General features: G+C 35.6%; 1 protein-coding gene across 2 annotated transcripts; it reads right to left on the minus strand.

The window, feature by feature from the left end:
• Positions 1-1,136: 1,136 nt before the first annotated feature.
• Positions 1,137-25,683, minus strand: LOC134536209 (maternal B9.15 protein-like). 2 transcript variants are annotated; one of them, XM_063375871.1, is made up of 4 exons: positions 25,612-25,683; positions 24,774-25,342; positions 17,174-17,288; positions 1,137-5,147 (listed from the first exon to the last, which is right to left on the minus strand). In XM_063375871.1, the coding sequence occupies exons 2-4, from the start codon at positions 25,082-25,084 to the stop codon at positions 4,836-4,838; spliced, it is 738 nt and encodes a 245-aa protein (XP_063231941.1). In that variant the 5' UTR covers positions 25,085-25,342; positions 25,612-25,683; the 3' UTR covers positions 1,137-4,835. The 2 variants fall into 2 exon arrangements, with proteins under 2 accessions (XP_063231941.1, XP_063231949.1); XM_063375879.1 differs by having other exon boundaries at positions 25,502-25,617.
• Positions 25,684-25,890: the final 207 nt, after the last annotated feature.

The raw sequence follows: 25,890 nt of genomic DNA on the forward strand, positions 1-25,890 counted from the left end.
AATCACATTACTCTTTTATTAAGGAACCCATATAATTTTATAACTATGTATGTAATACAAAACAATAACCCACAAATAATTCAGCCTTATCAAGCTTAAATATAAATGTGCATATTATACCTGCTCCACTGACCAGCTACAAGAGCACTACTTGCAGGCGTAAGGCTGGGCTGAAGACAATCCAGATACCAGACTATCAGCCGACATTGACAGTGTTCGTATCGGAAGCACATGGGGAAATAATTTCAGACACTTGTCACGATCCATTTCCATTTCAGAAAAATTAAGCTTAGGGTGCTTGTGTGTGTGTACGTTTAATTCTTAAACAAACAATAAAAAGTCTAAAAGAACCTTTTTTCAGGGAGGCTAAATGAGATTCGTAAGGTGTGTGGGGAAGCAAAAGCCACTGCATGGTGTAGATGGGAGGTACTCCACAAGAAAAATTTGCTGTTAGATACTCGCTTGCAGCTCTCTGAGACAAGGGGACGTGTACAACTCCACACAACTTTCCCTTCCCACATTTCAAAGTTATCAGTTGCCACTCCATCAAAAACACCTCGTTATGCCAAGTCCCTCTCTCCTGAATGTTTAGAAAACGCAGGCCAGCCTCCCTTTACAACCTTGAATCTGCCGACGTGTAGACACACATCCCACCCAATAGTACCACATGGTGGTATGCAGTCCCAGGCCTCCCAGCTCTGCTACTAGTGATGATGAATGACCTTTCCATGTAGTCAAGGACTTTGGATATTTTTGCAGTTTTATCCTGTGTTAGCAGTGCTGTGAAAGTTTTTTTTTTTACAAACAAAATTTCAAAAGCTTGAGGGGAAACATTTTGAAAGAAAAGTTCAATATTATGACAAATTCTAATCAGAATTAATACACTAAAAAAATTCTAACATTTATAATCTCCTGAATTACAGAAGAAAGGTTGTGTAGGTATCAGCAGTACAGTAGCAGTGGCACCTGCAAGAATCTGTTATCAGCCCAACCCTAATTGCAAGTTTTCCTAAGGTTATTAATAATAAATGAAAAAAAAATACTAACTTAATAACCTCCCACTTTAACAATTTTAAAAGTGTTCTAGGAACACACACTACATATCTCTTGGCATAAAAACAGCAATCAAAAACATGTGCTCTTCATAATGTATTTTATTCACACGCACACCAACACACGCACAAAGACAATAATATACACTTTTGGTCAAATTACAATTATTTTACGATCAAACATTAACATGAAAACACAAATGGGACGGCAGGTATTTTTAAATACATGTTTCCACAATAACTCAGAAGCTATCGTGAAATTAAAAAAATGCTTTGAACAATTTGCAGTGACATGGACACTATTACATATCAAAGAAAAATGCCCACTGAAAACTTATATATATTTTGCAACATTTAAGTACTGAATTTTCTGCTTCCCATGTTAAACTAACGCAGCATTACAGCAAATATACATTTAAAAAAATACTATTATTTCAAATCACTTTCATTATACCTAAGTGTCCCAAATTTGCTGACTGGTTTTCTGCCTAAAATGTTTATAGATCAACAAAATCATATAGTGCACTAGTCACCAAGGCAGCATAAATATATATTTTTAAAAATTTGCAACAACTTTATTATTAAATGTAAAATAATTACATATAAGTTAGTTTTTTCCCTGATGTAAACATTTATAACTTTACTTATTACCCTTAATTTAAATTAATCATCCATCTACATAAGTACTAGAATAAAATTTTAACATACCATTCAGTGCACACTATGTAATCACTTCTCAATATATTGTCACCAATATCAACACAAAATCTAAATTTGTAACATTGGAAAAATACTGACCAATTCTCGATCTTAAAACTAAAAAAATCTCAAAGTAAAAATCCATTGGTACTCTCAGAATCTTTCTTTAAGAATGTATAATAAATATTTTTGCCTTATATTCCTGCAAACATCATGACTTATCAAGCCCAAGGAGGACTATTACATCAAAAAAACAATAGTTCCAATAAACTGCAATTCAAGATATTCTTGGAAAATATCAGGGGATTCTTGGAACATCCATAAGACAATCATTACAAATTTTCTTTAGCCAGCAAGTTTTAGTACTACAAGCAACCAGTGATTATAAAATACAGAAAAATACACCCAACAATAAATTTTCAACTACGTATTTAAGGGAACATGGAAGAATGTGCAATGCAGGGTTCTTGCAGAAATTATAATTTTATTATTTTCAAAAAATTTTCAAGGTAAAATTTCAAGAACCAAATTGATAACATTGTTATGAATAACTGTATGTCTCCATTTTTTAGTTTTATTATATATTTCAATACAATTTTCACTAAACTTAAAAAAATTATAAACAAAAAAAAAAAATTTCTAGGAATTTTTGTAAATGTTCTCTTCAAGAGCTTGAACTTATTTAAACATATGTTTTTCTAATAAAAACCTTGACAAGTAACATCAAAAAAAATCCTAATAATTACTACTGCCCACTTATACAATTTATTGTTTTTAAGGACTATTATGTTTCCTAGACATTAAAAATTCATTGCCAAAATAAATAACAAGGACTTTTCCAATGCCTTAAACCACACACGTGTAAATAAAAAGATTTTCAAGAACTGCAAACACCCTATTATTAATGTGAAAGTGGAAGAAAGGTAGTAATCAAACATATATTTTACCTTTTCATTCTTGAAGGCAAACACCATTTAAGGAATCTTAGTGCTTCAGCTTCAAATTTAATTGCACATTTGGAATAAATTAGCAAAACATGCAACATACAAAACTAGATTGCACAAAGACTTACAGGTAAAACTTACGCTGAATAAAAAGCATTTGCCACAAAAAACCAAATTCAGTTTAAGCAACAAATTTTACAAATAAAATTCTTTAATTCTCCCATCAAGCTAAAATGGTTACACTTTTAAAGCAGAGAAAACTCAAAAATATCTTCAGCTTAAAACCAAATGCAAAAAAAAAAAAAAAAAGCATTCATTAATACTCTTTGCAGCAAATTCAGACAAATATTTATAGATTTTATATTAGATTAAAACATTTTTGTGACAATATCCACCAACAGTTTGCCATGAGCAAAGAATGTTTTGAATGCTTCTGAAATGTTGATTATTTCCAAACAGAGCACAATAAATATAGACGTCCTAAATGAACACTATGTGGTATACTAGAAGTATCCACTATAAACATACCCAAGATGGCTTGGGAGAAACTTAAAAGTTAAAACACAAGTCCATGGAACATTTGTTAATACATCTGGTCTGTACATTTGATTGGCTGGGTTTTAAATGCAAGTCCCTATAAACCAAATGAAAAAATGTAACAATACACCAAGAGCCACTAACTACACCCAAACTGTAATTTTCTTTGCAAGTTATTTTCCATGTTACCTCAATCAACTGGCTGGGACCATGAAACATAAACTAAGGTGTGTGTTATAGTAATAAAGTTATTTAGACATAAGACAAGCTTAAACTTTTTGAAGCATGGGTGGAACCTGTTCAAAATACTCTTACTGAAGCAGACAAAAAATGCTTTAAACAAAAACTATTATCCTTAAAAAAAAAGTATTTTAGACAAAACAAAATTTAAGACATCCAATATTCCCTAGTTATTCATACTCAACCTATGTAAAAAGTTTCATATTTGTTTCTTTTCTTAAAGTGGTTTAATTAAAAAGTAGCAGTTATAACAATGCACTTGGCTTTGTTTTTCACACAAATTAGGCTTTGTCTCTTTTCAACCAACATTAAATTTATTTATTTATGTTTTCATTGTTAATACACAGCCGAGTTTACAGTTAAGTTCAAATAAACATCTTTTTGAAAAACATGTTATTGAGTACAGTACATGGTTTTTTTTTAATAAAATGTTATCACTCATAGTGGTAGGTACCTATATTTTTTGTAGAATAGACTTAAAAGTTTGAACAGATATGCAGATGTTAAATGTATTGAGAAAATTATGTCTCATTTGCAGACACAGTAAATTGATCCAACCAATAATCATTGAAAGGTTCATGTCATGGCAATCACAATATACTGAAATAGGCTTCATACAGCTCATACAGCTCTTACAGCTTCTGAAGTATGAGAATCATGTGCAATAAATCAACTATTAGTTTTCATGCCACATTCTTACATGCAGTCACCAAAATTTACTTGAAGTGAAACTATAGTAATATTCTCGTGCCTGTTGACAGTAATGCAAGCAGTCTCACAATGAACTACACACCAACATGCAATTAGGAGAGAAGACACTTAGTACAGTCAACTACAACGATGACAAACTGTTAAATCTGTTGAAATACTTACGATAAAGAACCAGGCAAATGAAAGGCTACAATCAATGAAGCTACAATTATGTAATAGCCAGCAGCAATTTAAAACAAATAATGCTCAAATCTTCAAATTATATTTGTAAATATAAAACAAATAATAAAGCTACTTAAATTGTGTTAACTTACTTACAAAATAAAAATGCCATGATGGATTTATTAAAATTTAATTTATATGTATAAGGATTTTTTTTATGAATATTACAATTAATAAACTCATATAAAACATTGTTACACTAAGTATATGGCAGAAGACAGAAGCTCAACATAAGAGAATCACAGAATTCTGTTAATCGAAAATACTGTGCCGAATGGAAGTACCGGTAAGTACTGTGTGTTATTTACATGTATGTGACCAGAGCTCTTAAAAATGGTTCAAATTTATGTTACACTACACCTGTTCAAAAATCTATTATAATGGAGAGCGAGTGATACATTTGTACTGAGTTGAAGGGCTGTGGTGGCGGCTACACCTTGACGGCGGGCTTGGAGTGCCAGTAGCGAACCGACGGGTGCTGGTTGAAGTGGCCCCCCCACTTGCCCATGGGCGGGGACCTCATGAGCGGGTGGCTGAGGTGGTAGGGGGACGGCGAGGGGGCGGCCAGCCAGTGGGGGGGCAGGAGGTTGTACCACGACTGGAGGGGCGGGTGTTGGTAGCCACCGTGGACCCCCCAGCCGCGGCTGGCGCGCGGACTGCCGTGCTTGTGCCTGGGACTGCTGCCGCGGCCGGCCGCTCGCTTCGGGCTGCTGCGCTGGTTGCTCACGCCCAGGGGAGTGCTCTGGAAACCACCCGACCAGACTCCTTCTCAAGGCACACATTCCAGCATCCACGGTGCCTTTCCATACTTTAGATCTCTCTAAGACAAATATACGCAAATACTACAAATTTATTTTTACCTCATTGACAGTAAGTAGTTCAATAATTATTTTTCAAAAATGGATTTTATGAAAACCTATCATTCATAACTGACAAAAGAAACACAAAAACAAAGAGTAATTAAAAATTTATTCATACAGCATTGTGAAACACTAACAAATTGTGTGTGCCAAACATTACCTGATGCCAAAGTACGAAAAAGAATAAGAAAAAAACGCCTACATATTAAAAGTATTTTTGTGCAACTGGAAAAAAATTAATTAGGGAGTTTAACAGGTAAAATTTAAAAACATTCCGGACGATATACTGATTTTTTAGTTCAAAAGCTAAAAACCTTTCAAAAGTTATGTAAGTTATTTGAGTGGACAGTGTCCACTGAAGAGGTATAAAAAAAAAAATTAAAGTTAGGAAGTTAGGAAATTAAAAGTTTTGTGACTTCCAACACCATTGCTGTTTACTTCTGGACCTTCTCATGACTTTTGTGACCTGTCTTTCAGTTTCGTTACTTTTTCATGACGTTTGTAACCTGTAGACACCCTAAGAAGTCAATAATATTAAGGAGGCATTATGTACATAACCTACAAAGTATCATATCCCATTCACAGTGCCCAATTCGAAAATTATGGATTAAGTGAAAATAATTGGGAGGAAAGAGAAGACAATTTTACTAGATTTATTCTATTTAAGTATAAAGTTTAAGGCAATTCATTAGTCACTTTGCAAAATTAACTGCAATCTTTTAACCTGTTCTGCTAAATATTTCACATTCCCACGACCACACTTCTCAGCCCAGGTAAAAATGTTCTAACTAACAACTTGTTGGTAGGAATATAAAATAAGCAAATTAGGCAATCAAGAAATTAACCCAAAACTTGTCTGTAAATGTGTAATAAATTCTAAATACAAAATCCTATATGAAAATTATTCCTTCACGTTTGTTTGGAAACCAAATAGTACGCAGAAGTTGGTATATTAAAAAACAATCAAAATTATTCCTTCATCTTTGTTTGGAAACCAAATAGTACGCAGAAGTTGGTATATTAAAAAAACAATAATCAAACAACATAAAACTTTTGTAGCAAGTGTTGTATAAAGTATGACACTTTCATCATCAAATATTGTAACGACAAAGCAAAGTGTATTCAATGAAAGTATGTCAAAACTCCTAGATCATAAGTGATTAATTTTTGCTGCATTACAAGCTTTTTTTTTACTCTACTACTTGAACATAATATTAATGAAAGAATCTGATGATAGTAAAATTCAGAGAGTCGCTTCCATAAAAACACTGGGATTGACATACAGATGGCTGTGAGAAGTTCTAGCAAAACTCAGCTGATCTTAACAAAGCAAAAGAAGAGACCTGCTCTTCAGTGATTCATCCATGCAGACTGGGTGGCAGCAAACAAGACTAAGTCAACATCTGGTTACGTGTTTTAAGTGTTTGATTGTGCAGTATCCTGATCAAAGAAACTACAATCCATTACTCATTACTTCTGTTCTGCAATGGCTGTATGTGTTGCAATCAGTGTGAGTGAACAACATTGAGGTTAAAATACCAGTAGGATAAATTACGTATGACTAATTTTGAACCTACAGTAATATTTGATGTTAAACAGGTCACAATCTGTGTAAGAAAACATCACTTTATAAGTAACATTATGGCCTTTGTCAAGGTTTCTTCTAAATTCTTAAAAGATTGAAAACTAAGTTTTTAATGTAATCAAATATAATGTTAATTGTTATGTTGCTAGTATTTTCTTTGAATAATAATAATAATGTAAGATGTAATGAGCTGATTATAAATTTTTTATACATAGTGTGCATGTGGATTTATTTAGTTAACAAAAGAATAAATATATTCTTACATACTACAACATTTCATAATACATATTTAAAATATAGCAAATCAACTTTCATTCAAGGTGTCACACCAAACAAGCCCACGTTATGCCACATTATAACTAGAAAAAAATTTTGTAATTTTATTTTGTTAACAGTAAAATTGCAACTAGATTTTTCACCTTTATATGAGTGTGTAAACTGTCATAGGGACAAATTTATGAACAAATATTAAAAAATAATAATGAAAAGCTGACCCTTTACAATTAAAATGGCACTGTTAACAAATTAAACAGACAAGGTGTATAAGATGAAAATGAATTGCTTACATTAAATGCAGGGAGACTTAAAGACTAAAACAAGAGTATCAGAAGAGACAAATTCAGAATGGTGAGACTGAAATGGATAATCAACACAACTATGTAGAACTAGCTTTGTTTCAACTAAGATTCATCAATTTACAATACAAATCAGATTTTTTTTAAATATGAATTCTTTCAGTACTCATCAGCGATGTGTAAACATCTGACCTCAGTAACAAGCAAACTCAGATGTTGCAAAAAAACTTATAATACAAAACTCAAAGACACAAACTTAACATAGAACTCTTTAAAATAATGCCTAGTGTGATAAATAAAATAGTCTCTTTTCAAATACCAAAATATCTGGGTGTGAATCACATACTTTTTCTGCAAACACCCCCCCCCACTACAATACACTGCCTGAATCATAAACGTTGGTTGCCACCATCAAACACAGCAGCACAAAAAAACAAGGAATTTTGAACTAATAGAAATGGCTCCAATAAAACCCTGGCTTTCGACCTGATTTTTGTCAAGGAAATTCATTAAAATACTGCCCAGTTGTTGATATTCACTAAACAGTTAATACTATAAACTTTCTGCATACATTAAAAGATATACTACTATGGCATTAGTAGAATTTTAACCTGAAACTTTTTAAAGCACATACTATTATAACACTTAAGTATATGTTTGTATATATTTTTTTGCTTAAATGACTTAAATCAGCCTGTTAGACATTAACCTTATTGAGCTGATTCAACAGTATCATAGTGTTACGATTTACCGTGGGTTCGTAAAGGATAAACCAATTAATAGATTTTATTTCACACAGTTTTATTGATGGCCACTACTTATGTCACTTACAAAAATCTTCTAAAATGGCAAATTATAAATTACACTTAAAGAAAGGTCTATTCCCCAGTCACTCCTTCCACACGCCTCGCTGGGCTGCACCTCTGGCGCAACTCTCGCCGCAGCACCCCTCGTGGGTCTCCACCGCGAGACTCCGGTGCCACACTCCGCCGCCGACGACGCACTTCTCCTTCGCCGAGATCCCACTCGACTCCTCGCTCACAACTTCGCTCGGGACTCCGTCGCGCCCGCGACTCTATCACTCTGAAACTCCGCCGCGGGTGAACTCCCGACTAAACACTCTGAACTGACTCCCCTCTGGCCGGCGTCCTCGGGCATATATATAGGCCCCGGCGCAATTCCAGAAATCACTAGAGCGGCCGGGGCCAGTTGCGTCATTCCGCACCGACACAACGGTAGAAATCTCTCGAAACACGTGTCGGCAGCTAGCGTAACTATCAGCTTTCCGGTGTCAGTTACGTGTCAAAGGCAGGGGGCCGCGCGGGGAGTGTGGGAAGGAGGGGGGAAAGAGACAATCCTTGTTATCTTCCAGGCGCGCGCGGCGCATATCATGTTGCGGCAGTCGCCAGCCAGCTCTGCACCTGCACGTGTCCCGGCCAATGTCACGTTCGTAACAATATTATTAAAAAATTAAAAAAAAATTCCAGTGAAATGAACCGCACCCCTTGAGGTTACCAAGTGCATGCTCTTCCGCTGTGTTACTAAGCCTCTTGGAAATTTAGAAGGAGAATAAGTATTATAATCATTGTAATTCTAATTTTCTTAGGTAGGTATTTTAAACCTTGTGATTACTCTTTTCTATGACAATTTACCAAATATATTCCAGGGTAGTTTCACTATCATAAAGTTTCATATGGCACAACAAAATGTCTATTATAACCCTTAATGTTTACGAAAGTAACTATAAACAAGTTTATGTTGCTACATGTGGTTCTGCCATCTTTGTAACATTTCCGTTTACAGACTTCAGTTCCATTTTGACAAAATTACGCCAGAGAGCTAAGATGTTTACACATCAAAAAATCCTGTTAGGAATTATTATTTGAAAATTAGCAATGTTTGCCTTGCCATGTTTTGTTGTATGATTGGAAAAGAATAGTATTAAATCATCACAATCCCTATAAAAGTTTGTGCTGATCAAGTACAAGCAGCACACATTGAAGGATCTAAATTTTCCAGTAAAACAAATAAAGAAACCTGAAGCACGAATGCATCAAGGTAGTAAAACCAAACCACAAAGAACACTATCTATAACATAACACGCCACGTGAAACCTAATTCATGCAGCTAAACTTTACTTCCTGATAAGATAGTGAAGCCTGAGATTAAAATTCTCTCGTTCAAAGGCAAACACTCATTTCTCTCAGATTGTAAACAGATAAAAAAAAAGTTTACCTCAAAACATGTATATACATAACTTTAACAAATTAAAAAAAATCGACCATTGCATGTATTATAATTAAATAATAAGTTAACATATTCATGCTTGTGTTATGTACATTAACTTATCACTAAAAAAATTTAAGATTTTTGTATAAACATAGGTTAATTTATTTTTATTGTTCAGAATGTTATCTGTTTTAGACCAATTTATTACAAATTATTTCATCATAAAAATGCAGCACATAAATTTTACCATTACTTTGACCACATTATCTTTCATAAAAATAAAAAAATATCAAAATCTGTTTTATAAAAGAAATTGGACTAAAAAAACAATTTTTTGTCATAAGTAACTAATTCAAAGTAGATTGGCAGAAGACATATGAAACAGAGAGGAATTTAAGAAGCAGTGGGCTATATTAATAAACCCCGATTCAATTCAACTATTGATAATGTTACGAACGTGACATTGGCCGGGACACGTGCAGGTGCAGAGCTGGCTGGCGACTGCCGCAACGTGATATGCGCCACGCGCGCCTGGAAGATAACAAGGATTGTCGCTTTCCGCCCTCCTTCCCTCCACTCCCCGCGCGGCGCCCTGCCTTTGACACGTAACTGACACCGGACAGCTGGGAGTTGCGCGAGCCGCCGACACGTGTTTTCAAGAGATTTCTGCCGTCGGGACGGCTCGCGATGACGCAACAGGCCCCGGCCGCTCTCGTGAGTTCTGGAATTTCGCTGGGGCCTATATATAGGTCCGAGGACGTCAGGAGTCAGTCTGAGTCAGTCAGTTCAGAGCGAAGTCGGGAGTTCTCCCGCGGCGGAGTTTCCGGGCGATAGTGCTGCGGGTGTGACAGAGTGGCAAAGTCCTTGGACAAAGGTTCCAGGGCAGGGAGTCAGTGAGTTCAGTGGAGTCGGGAGTTTCCGGGCGATAGAGTCGCAGGCGCGGCGGAGTCCCGAGTGAAGTGGCGAGCGAGTCGTCGTGTGGGATCTCGGCGAAGGGTGTGACGGCGGCGGCGGCGGAGACCCACAAGGGGTGCTGCGGCGAGAGTTGCGCCAGAGGTGCGGCCCAGCGAGGTAGGAACGAGTGATTGGGGAATTGACATTTCTTAAAGTGTAATTAATTATTTGCCAATTTAGAAGATTATTTGTAAGTGACAAGTAGTGGTAATAAATAAAATTGTGTGTGTGATAAAAATCTTTAATTGGGCTATCCTTTACGAACCCGCGGTAAATCGTAACAATATATTTCTTAAAGATCCGACAACCGATACAATACAGGTTCAATAAAATATTTTTTGTAAACAATCACAGCACAAGTCTCCAGAAATTCAGTATTTTTAAGTTATAAATCTGCACCTTTACAAAGAATTATTTACTATTAAGAATTTTTGGCAGAACACAAAAAAGTATTTTACAGCATAAAATTTGTGCATAGCACATTACAAATTATGCTTTTGACTAATTAAAAAACATTCAACATTCAAGTAAAGCCTTAAATCAAGAAAAATTTTAGTAAAAAAGATGCCTCCTTAACTAAGTATAAACAGATATAGAAAAAAATATGGGTGACACCTGAATGGATGAAATTATTGTGCTTTTTCATGGTATTTGTTTTTTAAGAATCAATTGGAAAATGATTTATCAAAAATCCAAAAAATTTGGAAATCAGCCAATACCAATACAACTGCATTGATACACTAAATTATAGCGTCAAGTGTATTTTGTCACCATCAGGGATCATACACAAATTGAAAAAAAATTTCAAGGACAATTCCAGGACATTTCACAGATTTTCAAAAATAACAATTGTTATTTGATACTATGTTGTAATCGATAAAATGGCAATCACTTAATTCAAAGATAAACACTAATAATAATAAAAATGCTGTTTTTCAATATTTTTCCAGGATTATAAACTACAACAAAACAATTATTAGGTACCTTTTTTAACAGTTTTTTAATCTCTTCACTTAACTTTGCGATTTCGGCTGCCGATTCACATGATTTTTCCTGTATGCGTTGGACTTTGAAAGAAGAGTGAAATCATTTCTTTTCTCAGCAAGTAATGCCATTGAATCAGCTTCTTTATTCATTGAATCAAATGATTTCTCAATCTGCAGCTTCTTCTTCTTCAGTTCTTGGACAGTTTTTAACATGTGTGACCTCTTTTATACTACTTTCCTCTCTAGATGTTTGTTTCTTCTGTTCATCCAAGAAGTGCTGATAGCGCATTCTTGATGATCTAGCATTTGCCAACAGTTCTTTACTGAAAATAACATCACTTACTTTTTTATCTTTAAATTCATCATACACAATCTTCATTGTTACAAGAGTTTTTTCTGTTAAATTTTCCACAAGCATTTCTCTGTTGACAGAGAAACCACGTTCTACAGATGCTTGGCCATGAGACAGAATCAAAATAAGTTTAAATACTTTCTACAAATCTGCATACTGTTTGTTGTCCAGGAAATATTTACAAAAAAAAATAATCTAACCTTTGAGTATTTCTATCAAAGTTTGTAAACTGTGAAGGATCTGGTGACACTTCTCCGAGGAACAACTTGAACTGTAGTAAAGCTGCATCACACACACCTGTACTGATCAGTTTTCTATTTTCAATCTGCTGAAGCAACTTTTTAAATGTTTCAGTGGTTTCAGTTTCATTGCATAGTAGAGTTCTAGGGTCAAGACACCTGGAAAATCTCACTACAGGATATTTCAATGGATTTTTATCTTGAATTCTTTTAACCAATACTTTCAATAACTGTAGACATTCATATTTGAACACTAAAACATCCTTGCCTGTGACTTTCTTTTGTGTAACACACATAATCAGTTGTTTTCTTGTTGCAAAACCAATTTCGATACTCTTCGTAAACACTGCGTTATCCTTGCTATTAGGATCAAGTGCACACAAATCTACATCATTGTTTGCCTTATCCAAAATTTCTTTCTTTATGAATAATGATATTAGTCCATACAACAATTCTATTGTGTCAGAAGCTTGGAAAGTAATCATGGGAGAATCAGTCTGGTAGCACTTGAGGTATGGTTGTATCTGACTTCCAATAAAGGAAAAGAAAGACAATTTGGCAACCATCAGTGGATCTTTAGTAGCCTTCTGAACAGTCTGAAAAGACTTGGTACACAGAGCAGATTTGGGTTTACCTTTGTAAGAATCGACAAATGCTGTAACTTGTGGCCAAATAGCAATAGACCGTTCTGAAACAACATCCTCCACGTAGGAAAATATTAACTTGAAAGCTTTGCAGCTGTAAATATATTTTTATGATTTGTGACAAGAAGGAAACTGATTTTTTTCTTGCTAAGAGTATTACTGGCAAATTAATATAAAAGTTAGAATTATGTACAGATCTGACTATAAGTAAATAATAATTTCCTCATTTTAATGGCTTTAAAAATGTTTTTACTAGTATATCTGCATTAATATATAATGTTCATATTAATTTTGATCATTAACTTTGAGAATCCACAAAAAAAATCACATTGGTGCAAACACATGAAAGAAAAAAAACAGCTTTAAAGTGCAAGTTCGTGTATTACGTCTTTTTAGTTTATAGATGAACGTCTACTTCACGACATGTTATCTATGAATTTATGTTTGTTTACAATACATGCTGCACGGACGGAGAATTTACTTCAGTTAAAGGAAACTTAAGTTATTTAATCAAGTGTTTTACTGTAACACAGAGTGTGCATACCGATAAAATTTCCAGGACAATTTACAATTATTTGCGAATTCCAGGACATTTCCAGTACTGGTAACAGTTTTTTGAAATTCCAGGTTTTCCAGGACGTGTATGAACCCTGCACCATATACCATCAAACACATCACACACAGCATTATTTATGATACGAACTGATGGTAACTATTTTTTTATGTGTGTCACAAACTCCACAGTGCTCGTACTGATGGCGTAACAAGATCACATGAAAGTGACTCAAATATGACCCATGCACTTCGTAGTGAGATGAATTTAGACTAATATTGAATAAAATTAGGTATGTATACTCAGCAGAGGAACACAAAAAAAAAACTCAAGATGAAATTGGAACACATCAATAACAATATTAACAAGTTCTTCAGAGATGCTTTGTAACCATGATTGCTCAGACACCACTATGGTGAGGGAAAGATAGGAGTTTGAAGGTATTGAAAATCTATCCTTTTACCTTCTCTGATTAACACCAACCCCCCCCCCCCCCCCCCAACTCTTTTACAGTTTCTGTTTCATAAATTACATGAGTCAACAATTTGACTACCTATAATTTTGGATCACCCTGCACTGCACAAAACACTAACCTCCCTCTGGTTACATTACACGTGCATGAAATTAAAACATTCACAATGCCTAACTCCCAACCCATGGTCACACTCATGGGGAGGCGGAATGGATTATTTTTCCGTCCGCAACTGCGCACGACGACGTCATGTGGCTGAGAGCTAACCTCTGCCACTTCCGCACATCTTCTCACTCAACTCGCTCGTTCTCTCACAATATTTCAATAAATCTTTTCAATTATTCAACATCAATACTTTAAAACATTGCGCTTCCTACGGATTAATTATATTTCATGCACGTGCCCGAATTCAGCTGCAAAAAAATAAAACGCGTAGACAATTTTTTTCTTCAAAAACCTTCCGAAACACTGTGTGTTAAAAATCATTTTGAAAGCGCATTTTTCTAGATAAATGGAAATTCTAAATCACCTACGCCACAAGGAAACATTATACTTTAATATTATGCAAATAAAACACCTCTTAGTTTAATAGTTATGTAAAGGTGGTGTGATATGTTTTTGATGTCGCATCGTCTTATCATCCATGTAGAAGAGTTACCCGAAAAGCTAACAAGACTATTTCCATGGAAATGGAAATATGGTTAAGGAAATATTTTTCAAATGTTTGTAAACAGTAAACAATATATAAAAACATCTTATAACTGTATAATTAAAATACAAACAACCCTATAGCAAATTTAATTTCAATATGAAAAAGTCTACAATAATGTTTACAAGAAACGAAATTGCAATAGCAATACAAAAATTTCGCAATTTTGTTACATTGTTAACATATGTATATATTATTTTTAATAAAGGCAATAAAAATGACATACTCAATATTTGGAATAAAATAAATACCCTAAGCCCTACATAATTGCTGCGATATGCACAATAAATGCTTTTCTTAAATATAGTAGTTAAAAACATCGTAAATAAATTATGAACATACATATTTTAGTGAAGGAAAGTGGATACTATCACATTGAAAAATCTTAGAGGGTAGTTTACCTCATCTTATTTCTTTCTTTGCATTTTTGGCCTTGTTCGTTAACATATTCATGTTCAAATACTTGATACGCATATACGTTCTTGTCGTGACAAGAGAGTTTATAACTTCTTCTGGATATTTATTTTCAGTAGTTCCGCAAATCATTTGTGTCAGTGATTAAAAAATCTGCTCTTTTTTGCACAAATTGTTGCCATGAATATTATCAAAACACATTTCAGCTATCTTTATTAATTCAAAAGTTACCCTTTTAAGTTACCCTTTGATTGTACATGTATCCAGCTATCGTCCTCCGAATTGAAATCCGTAGTGCCAAGGTCAGGATTTTTATTTCTGAAACAGTGAGCAATATAGCCAGCAACATATTTCAGCCTTTCAAGAGAAATTTCGTCACTTGAAAGGGGCCTGTCCTCTAAATCTAAGTCTATTTCTTCCATGTCAGCAAGATCTATTTCATTTAAAGGTGATTTCTCCTGAAATGTCTTTGTAAAATGCATTTCCTTGCACAAAAGTAGTTCTGTACTTTCATTCTGATAAGCACTGCCCTGTTCCATTTAATTTGACGAAAAATCACTTACCAAACACATTTAGTCTGTCTTCTCATCCGTGTTTTTCCGTTCAGCAAAAACTGCTGCAGAATGTTTTCCCAATATGTAGTTTCTAATTCTGTATTTAAAGTAAATGGGCGACGGATGCGTATTTTGATGTCCCATGCCTCTAATATACGGAAAAAAACACTCCAACACATCTTGGTTCAGTTTAACTGTGGTTATGTATTTGATATTATATTTTTTTTTAGGTCAGTAAAGAGGGACTGTAGAGACTTGTTTATTTGTATGCCGATCTGAAAAGGCAACGTACGCTTTGCGCCTTTGACTCTTAGAAATTCCGTTAGTTCAGACATTTCATTCAAAATATCATTTTGTTCTAATTTTGTACCGTACGCATCACAAGGGCGACACGAATTAAAAACATCAAACCAATAATTAAAAAGTTTCAAAACTTTTGCTGGTGGTTGTGCATTTCCTACAATTACTTTTTTTTCGTTGCGATACGTAATTGCATTTGATACCGAATTAGAAAACACCTTAACGGCTGGCTTTACTTTTTGTCTTCCAGAACCTCTGACATCTATGCTGTGTAAGTTCGAATTCATAAATAGACTTGTTGAGCAATTGCTGTACAAAGTCTTTATCGATCTCCTCACCTTTCACAATGAAACCTTTATCAATAAAATGATTTCTGACCAATTTTAATAAATAAGGTGCAACTGCAAACACAAATATATTTCTGCACATTTGATTAGTACAGAATGATATAGGCTACTTACCATTTTTTACATTAATTTTGTCGCTTCTGCGGCAGCAATGTATCCATTCTTGTTGAAGATCCTCATTTTTTGTAAAGCGAAAAAACTTTATCCCATCACTGTTTCTGCTACTGTTTTTACAACCATAAACAGCACAGTATGACATTTAAATGAAATTCGTACACCGTAGACAGCTTTTACTGCCAACGAAAGAATGACAAGACGTACAGAGCTACTGTAGTTGCTGGTGTTGGGTGAGCTATCAGCCACGTGACGTCGGCAGCTGCGGGGCGAGGGGAGGCGATGCGCGCGCGCGTACCTGTCGTCTTAGTACCATGGGTCTCACTCGTTCGTAATTCCCGACAACTGGCTGCCTAAAGTCTGGGCACACTCATTCATTACTTTCAGTAGACTCGTGACATGCTTGTTTCATCTAAGCCTGAACTGAAGCACACCCAGCTACAACTAAAGGTCCACCACCTCCAAGTTCACGTAGGCTAACTCATACTAGCCCACTCTAGGCACGCACAGTGCCAATGTACACAGAGTCCAGTTTGTGAATTAGTTGTAAATTTAAATAAATATAATATATTACCAAATTCATTTCTTATTCCTACAGTAGGGTAAACTATAATTAGGAAAAACTAGGTTTTGAGAGCCTCGAGGCACCGCCTTAAGTTTCCTAAAAGCATGCACAATTACAATTTCTAGTTACACTAACAGCTGATCATAGTTTCAGTGATATCCCAGATGTGTGCATGTTGCAAATCCCAAGAATTTCTCGAACATACATATGACCCCTGCACCTTCAAATCACACTGGTAGTTCTCGGAAACATTACAAACCCGACACTATTAAGAATTAACACTACAATTTGATAGTGAAGTGTGGCCAATACTCACCTCTTCTTTTGTCTCCTTTGCGATTTCGCTGTCATTTTCCATCTCTTTGTTCAAGTCCATGTTTTCTTTATCAAAGTGTGCCAGTGTGCAATAGGAACCTTTGTGCTCACCAAACCTGGAAATACAATTTTTTTACAGTCATTCATCACCACCAACACAAACAACTTATAAAAACCAACTTGTTCATTCCCAGTCTGCTTGAATTTCTCTTTACTCTGTTACAAGCAGCATTCCTGAAATAAGTTTATAGATGTTATGTTCACTATTACAAATACAATCTCCAGCAACGGAACACATCGGCAAGGGGAACGGAAGTAGCCCGAGAAAACCCACCAGCTAAATGCAACGTCGCCATGTTTCCCCAATCAAGAAAAGGGGTTATAAACTCACCGGGAATCCACAGCAGTCAGTAATCAGTTATACATTCAATAAGACACATGTAAAGCAAATACGATAAAGGTCATGGCAAATGATACCACTAAACAATTGACACACTTGTACAGCAATGAGCTATTTCATCCCTTATAAACAGATTAAAAGGTACATAGGTCTAAAAAAAATTAAAATATGAATCAATTTATATTTATGCTAAGATCTTTACAAAAGATTTAACTTATCATTTGAAAATGTAAGCATTCCATGCCTGAATTACGGAACCTCCTTGGGGGTAAATTTATGTTACTAGCACAACTAAACACAATGAACTGGATTCTACCAAACTGGATTCAACCAAAATGGTATTTACCAAAATTATCACACAACTGCAGCAACAGCCAGGCGGCTAAATGCTGTTTCCGTAATAAATAAATAACACTCCATAATGCTGTGACTGGACTTCTGCATGGGTAAACAATACAGGAAAATCCATAGTACTTGGCAACACTGGGAATCAAACACTGATCGCTTTGGGAGGCAAGTGATCTGACCACTGTCACCTTGATCCCCTTCAGATCAGATTATGTCGTCTGAAAGGCAATCCGACATCAAAATATAAGCAGATGGATTTAAGACACTTCTCTTAAAGCAACAAGTTATGGCTTGTCCACCACACCTGAAACAAGTGTCACCAAGCTGTCTTTTGCCCTACTTTATTTTCACGTCTAATTTTGTCTTCAACAAAACAACTCTGCATGATTCATCATGCCTGTCACCTCTGCCTACCTATTGATTCATGCCACAGTTTATCTTCCAGCAGAACGCTAGGTTTCGGCTCAAACCCAAAAGTATTCAAGACCTTCACACTTATCTATTGCAATAGTACTAAACCATGTTTACACAGCAATAACATAACTTGAGAGTTTATTCATGATAATTGCATCTATAGCCTCAATGTACAAAATGTACTATAATATAGTGAAAACTCTTGAAAAGCAAGACCGAAAAAATTACATTCAAGAAACTAAGTTAAAATGAGCATGTATTCCATTTAAACTTATCCATAACCACAGCTAACGATCACATAAATTTTCCTTTACACAAACAAACAAACTACAAATAGGCCAGTATTCCAAGACACAAAAATAAGGGTTAAGGTGTTGAATATGCTACATATGTTACCTAACCGTATTCCTAGTGCACAACAGGACATGGTGTCCTATCTGTGACTTATCTGTTGCCCGAATTTCGTGCATGCACAGAGCTCACTTTTTCGTTGATTTTGTCCAGATGGCAGATACACATCTGGCATCATTAACGCATATATATTTAATTTCATGAACATCGGGGATGTACCAAGTGTTTTGGTGTGCCAAATGAAGCTTTATGGTAGTGAAACTATCCTGGAATACACTTTGTACACTTTAATGGTCATAACAAGAAATAATCGCAACTTTAAAAGTACTTGAGAAAATTTAGAATAACACCATTTAATTCCTGCGACGATGCTGCTATCTCTAGTATTTTTGCCATGACAATTATGTCGATGGTTGTCAAACGTCCACTAGAATGCACTGGAACCAGTTTCTAGCTTCACTCATGCCCCCATTTATTACAATGGCTGCCAATCTGATCCCTTACTGGGATACAGTTTGGGGCACATTCTGGAATACGGCCCGCGAATTAGATTACGGCTATGGTTATATCCCAAAAAGGTTGTGCTTATTCGCTACCTTAACGGAACGTCTTAGAATACTACTAATTGTCTGTATTCTGTAACTTGTCTTAAATTTGAAAGTGCTCTAAATAGTACCAGTGTTCTATGTATCTTTACCCCACTGTTGTTCTGTCAAGTGTTGGTAAACTACTTCACGTGGTTGTCATTGTTCACAAACAAGCATTATGTGATGCTTTGCAAGTGATGGGAAATACTAACATCTGCTACTACTTTAGAAGTGTAAAATTTGAGAAAAGTTACATTGCACAGACTAACACAAATTCCATGAACTTTATTACATACGTGATTTCACATTATCACATTTGCTATTTTTTTTACAAACATCTCATTTCATGCACAAATATCCTTATCTGAAAAAAAAGGAAAAAATAAATATATAACTTTTTTTTCTCTGGATGTTCTTTACAAAATATATATACCATCACCTAAACCAATGGCTTTATAACTTAAATGACGGATCACATTTTTATATGCTAGGCAAAGTCATGTCTAATGAGATTCTTTGCCTTTAGTCGAGACATGCTTTGTTATTCACGCCGTTAGTTATCTACCATCATATGTAAACTGATAGTGGGCTGTATTGGGCGACAACTTTACTAAGAATAGTCCATACTGAAACAACGCAGTTTTCAATGATTACATTTATCTACATTAATGCCATAATGATAAGATTACAATCTAGCTGATCTGCCAGTCACCTTTGTACACAATTACTGTAAAAACTTAAGAGAGTAAATATTTTTTCTAGAACTGCATGTGTTGTATTACTATTTTAAAAATTAGGCTTAATTTAACTAAGTAATTAGTATTTGGTTATTAGCTCTACCTGTTAATAAATACTGCATACAGCAAGCACTTGTATACTCAAAAGTGCGCACGGAAAAAACAACTATGATAGCAATAAAATTGCTGTTACTTGCATAATGTACATTAAATAAGACCAAACTTATTAAGATTTCTAGTAAATTGTGTTTACACGTTTCGTGAAATCTCAAAATCATACCTGAAAAAATAATAATAAGTTCCGGTACAGTTATTTATGCTTAACTATTACATGTAAAACAATCTTAATGGGATTTTAAATTAGAAAATTAAAGGAGGGACATACTTAAAAGGAATTTGGTTTACCAGTATTTATTGCCAGAGACCGGAAAATTCGCGGATTAATTTTACGATGGCTAGAATCTAAACTTGTTCAACTTCATGCTACTTCCGTGATTGGACAACAGTTTACCTGAATGACAGTAAGCCAATGAAGAATCCTTAACAAAAAAAACTGCAATCACAAGCATTCCTGTTGAATGGTGTCATGGATTAGTAGCCAATCAGCAGGTGTAATTTGCATAAGAAGATAGAGGATCGAGGAGTTTATCCTACTGGTCACTGAAACCGCAAATTTTTCCAGTCCCTATTTATTGCCTATACCATGAGTGAGTAACTGTAGCTTAAAAAGCAGATCAGATTACTTTTTCCATTACAACACAACCTTCTTAATACACCACAGATGTTTACATTTTACATGTCACAGATTTCAAACAGTACTTACCAAGTAAAAAAGGGTATTAGTATGATTCTTAAGTTAGTATTGAGTTTGTACATGGTATACATATACACACATAGTTAAATATCTTTTTTTTATGGACACAATACAATGGCACAGTATGAGTAAAAGTGTTTCATTTTTCTCAATAATAATAAATTTAAAAATAAGACAGTGATCCAGATAAAGGTGAAGTCTATTTTAAGGCTGTTGCAAAGATTGTTTAGACCGACAGCATAATTTAATGATGTAATATACAAAATACACTCATTCATGAAGCACCAGATTAGGTTATTATGTATCAAGAATTATTTTTAGTTTTACAATATTCAGCTGTCAAAGTCTAAATGTTCATAACAACTTGTAAAAAAGATCTCACCATATATGTAATAGTTATGGTGCCTTTGATAATACTGATTTTTATCAAACATCAGACAATTACAAAAAAAATAATTATATTGTTACGATTTACCGCTGGTTCGTAAAGGATAGCCCAATTAAAGATTTTATTACACTACACAGTTTTATTGATGGCCACTACTTATGTCACTAACAATTAATCTTCTAAAATGGCAAATAATCAATTGCACTTTAAAAAATGTTGCTTTCCCAGTAGCTCGTTTGAACACACTGCACACCTCGCTGGGCCGCACCTCTGACGCAACTCTCGCCGCAGCACCCCTCGCGGACCTCCGTTGCAGGACTCAGTCGCCGCGCCCGCGACACTATCGCCCGGAATTGAACTCTCTGCCCTGGAACCTTCGTCCAGGGACTTTGCCGCTCTATCGCCCAGAAACTCTGCCGCGGGAAAAACTCCCCACTCCACTCACTCACTCCCTGCCCTGGAACCTTCATCCAAGGACTTCGCCACTCTGCCGCACCCGCGGCACTATCGCCCCGGAAACTCTGCCGCGGGAGAACTCCCGACTGAACTCTTACTGACTCTCTGAGGCCGGTGTCCCCCGGCTTTTATATCATCAGCCCAGGCGCTTTCCAGAAATCACGAGCGTGGCTGGGGCCAGTCGCGTCATTCCGTGCCGACCCGACGGCATAAATCTCTCGAAACACGTGTCGGCGGCTCGCGTAACTCTGCAGCGTTGAGGTGTCAGGTGTCTTAGCTATCAGGGCCGCATGGGGAGCAGAGCGAATGAGGGGGGGGAGGAAAGCGATAATCCTTGTAATGTTCCAGGCGCGCGTGGCGCGTCTCATGTTTAGGCGGCCGCCAGCCAGCTCTGCACCTGCACGTGTCCCGGCCTTGCTCACGTTCGTAACAATATTGAAAACAGTGCGTATTTGAACAGTTTTCAATCTCATAATGTTTGCTTGTTAGCTGGACTGACTTAACAGGTTACAAGCTTTAAAATGACAAGTTTTCCAACCTCACCTAATAAATAATTACTGTGGGAAAATATATATATATATTTTTTTAATGTAGTATTAAAACAGCGTGTCCACATAAATTTGTAATATTTCCCATATTTTCTATAACCAAATTTTCAAATTTCCCTAATTTATATTAAATAATTTACCTGTTTTGATATTTTCTGAAAGAAACAAAGAATAAACCCAGCCTCTATCAACACCATAGCTGGCCTAGTTTCCTCTGAAATTTCTTTAACACTTAAAAATTCAAAGAGAACCATACATATTGTTATGACTCGCTCTGAGCACTCTGGCAAGCGTCTTCGAGGCTCGCCCTGAGTCAAACACGAGGTGTCAGCAATTTCAACACCGCCAGCGAAACAGCGACGCGGGTCGCCGAAGGCCGACCGCTGCTGCAAGAGAAAAGGGGACAACACGGACGCGGACAGAAGGATAAAAACGACAGCCACCGTCGAGAAGGGGATTCTTCTGGTCAGCGGCAACTGGACGGCTTAAGTCGCGACATCGTAACCACGAAGCGCAGTGGTCCTCGGCAGCCGCATTCCGTCGTCGAGAACCTGCCGCGAGCGCGACCCATCACAGCGTGGGTAAGGAACCTGCCAAGGTGTGGTAGCGAGACCCCCTGATCATTGTCGGAATTAGGTGACCGCTAACACTGTAATAGTACATGACAGTAAATCAAGTCTCCATATTGAATTGTCTTTCATTCTTAGTCTTGAGCCTCCTATCACCCTGTCTTAGAATAGTCAAGAATTGAGATCATCTTATAGTTGAATCATAACAATATGCCATTTTATAGTGTGAATGACAATGTACTAAAAAACCATTTGAAAAAATAAGCTTTCACCTTCTGAGGGATGGCAGATTGGCGCATAAAAATTTTCCCATCAAATTATTATCACTTCAGAATTTCAATGACAACTCAAGGATTTCAAGAGAATTTCCTGACTTTACCTAACCAATTCCAACTTCCCCGACTATCCTTGAACAATTCTAACTTCCCCAAATTTCCAGAATGTGATCACCCTGCTATACCTATGTTCTTTATGAGAGTGCTTCAAAACAGCAGCAAACATTTCAAATAAGTTTACAGTTTCCATTACGTAAAAACTAGCAAGAAAATGTTTTACAGCTGGCTGCCAGACCTAACAGCCACCATATAGCCTACACTCTGAAATCAACCCAGATGGCTACAATTACCAGGCGTGTCAAGAGAAGTAGCCAGTGAAATATTTTATTGGAAAATTTTCTGGTAATTTGTATGAAGAAATCTTTGTGGATAGGCTGCTCTGTTCCAAAATTTTCCTCAATCTTTATAACCCTTATTATTAATTTTGATTTAGAAATAAGCACTATAAAAGTTTCCAAGGTAATATAGTGTTTCAAGAATTTCTTAATCTGTACTCCAAAATCAAACAAGAACCAATTCTTCATTATTTGACTATAGCAATGTGGGTTGACAAAAGGAACTTTAAACAGCATTTTCCCAAAATTACCAACTATCTCCAGTACTAATTAAAAAAAAATTGAGTATTCGAAATAAACTGCAAAATCCTACTGAGCATGCTTCTCAACAAACTGAAGGAATAGTAAATTTTTAATATTCCAGCTTTTCTGTAAATAAATTAATAAAATTCAGAATGTTTTTATAACACTGCAGACGTTACTCTGTTTACCCAACAAATAGAGTATACAATGCTAAACTAAAGGTTTCTGAGAAATTACCGTTTTTAGGTTACATTAAGTAGCAGTTGCAACGACACAGCTGTTTTTAACAAGCTATTGGCTTAATTGCTACTCCCACCCTACTGTTTACTTGATACTAGCTGCAACTTGATCTTCTGGTTCTTAGGAATACAACAAAGCCAAGGCTGTTTAATGTCAGAATGTCAAGACCAGGGCCAACACTAAAACCACCCAAACTGTGCCTAATTACCTAATGTAACCTACAAACAGTCATTCTCAGAAACCAATAAGAATTCTGAAACACTTTTTTTTTTTTTTTTTTTTTAGGGAAAATAGAGGAACGTATGTAGTGTTAAAAAAATAACATTCTGAATTTTATTATTTTATTTACGAAAAAGCAGCTACTTTAGAAATTTGCCCAGAATATACATGTAGTATACAGCAACAAATTTTTAAGTGAAGAAATTAGGGCTAGACTAAAATTGTTTTAGTACATTAATAGCACATATGCAGAATGACAGGTCGATTTCAGGCTACAATCAAAATACACAACACAAAGGAATGACATATGTTTACACCATTCATGATAATTAAAAGGAAATGAAGCTCACTTAATTTTACTTGCATGTGTCTGCAAACATGATAATTAGGAAAACCTATTAACAATATTTGTTCTCCCATGAGCTAAGTAGTATCCTCATTCTGACTATGCACTTCAGATAGCATAAAAGAATGAAAATTTTTTACCTAAGTTTCTGTTTACTGATCTCATATTACTCTACATGTAGTATAGTGTCATTTTATATGATACACCAATTTGAGCCTTGCCTTAGACTCCCACAATTACATTGAATAAATAAAGTTATTATACGACTTACCTACAACACACTTCATTGGGATCAACCCATAATGTGAACTCCAAAGGTAATTTGAAATCTTCATATTTTAAACCACAGGCGATAGCAGCTTGTTCCAAAATTGCGTCTCGCGGATCCCGTTCGTTAAGCCTGATGCAGCGATAACCCTGTCCTTTGCAAGGCTGATCAGGAAACCAATGATCTTGAAAACGTTCAACTAACAATTTTGACAAGCATGCTTCGAATTCTTCAAGCTGGTCGTGGTTAAAGTTTTCGCTTTTCTCTATCAGGCGGATTAAAAAGCGCACCGCTGCCGAAATTTCGTCTTGCATCGTAGGGATTGTTACGACTGACAAAAGACAAGGTATAAGACAACACTTGCGGTGTGACACACATAAGTGTTGCGACGAAAACTTATGCAAGGCTACGTACTTAGTACTCAGCCCCACAAAATTTTATAAATGAACCCTTCTGAATTTCACTCTTCAAAGCAAGTTCCTTTGTGCCTTATGGATTGTTGTCATCAAGATCAAAAATTTCTTGAATTGTAGGCGAATAAATACCTCTTCGGATTTAGCAACTCAAGTATCCTGAAAAAAAGAAGTAAACAGTTTATAGAACATAACTTTCCTAACAAATGTTCTTAACATCAAGACCTAGCAGCCACGCAACACAACGTGGTACTTTCTCTCGCAACATTGTGAAAGCAAATTAGTTATGACAATTGCTTTACCATAAACGAAACTTACATATTCATAAGAGAAACATTATTAGTAACATGGAAGAGTTTAAAATTAATATTAAATAAGAAACACTAACAAAGAAACTAAGACCTAAAAGCAGAAATCGCAATACTTACGCACTACAGAACCTTCACCAGCAATGACGAATGAACTAACCACAGCAAGCATGATGAAATGAAATGAACTCGTTAGTTGCTGAAGTAGATAACATTACAGTATCGATAGTTCATTAAGAATCGAGAAATTTGTGAGATATAATTTTAAGAAAACAAAAAAATGATTTTACAAATAAACATATCACCAGAACAATAAATTTTCAACACTCGTTTCTTGGTTATTTCTTGAGATCGTTTAGGCACAAGGATTTTTCTAAAATTCTACCCACAAAGGATTCT

The sequence above is a fragment of the Bacillus rossius genome, chromosome 1 (assembly GCF_032445375.1).
Source record: "Bacillus rossius redtenbacheri isolate Brsri chromosome 1, Brsri_v3, whole genome shotgun sequence".
NCBI lineage: Eukaryota > Metazoa > Arthropoda > Insecta > Phasmatodea > Bacillidae > Bacillus > Bacillus rossius.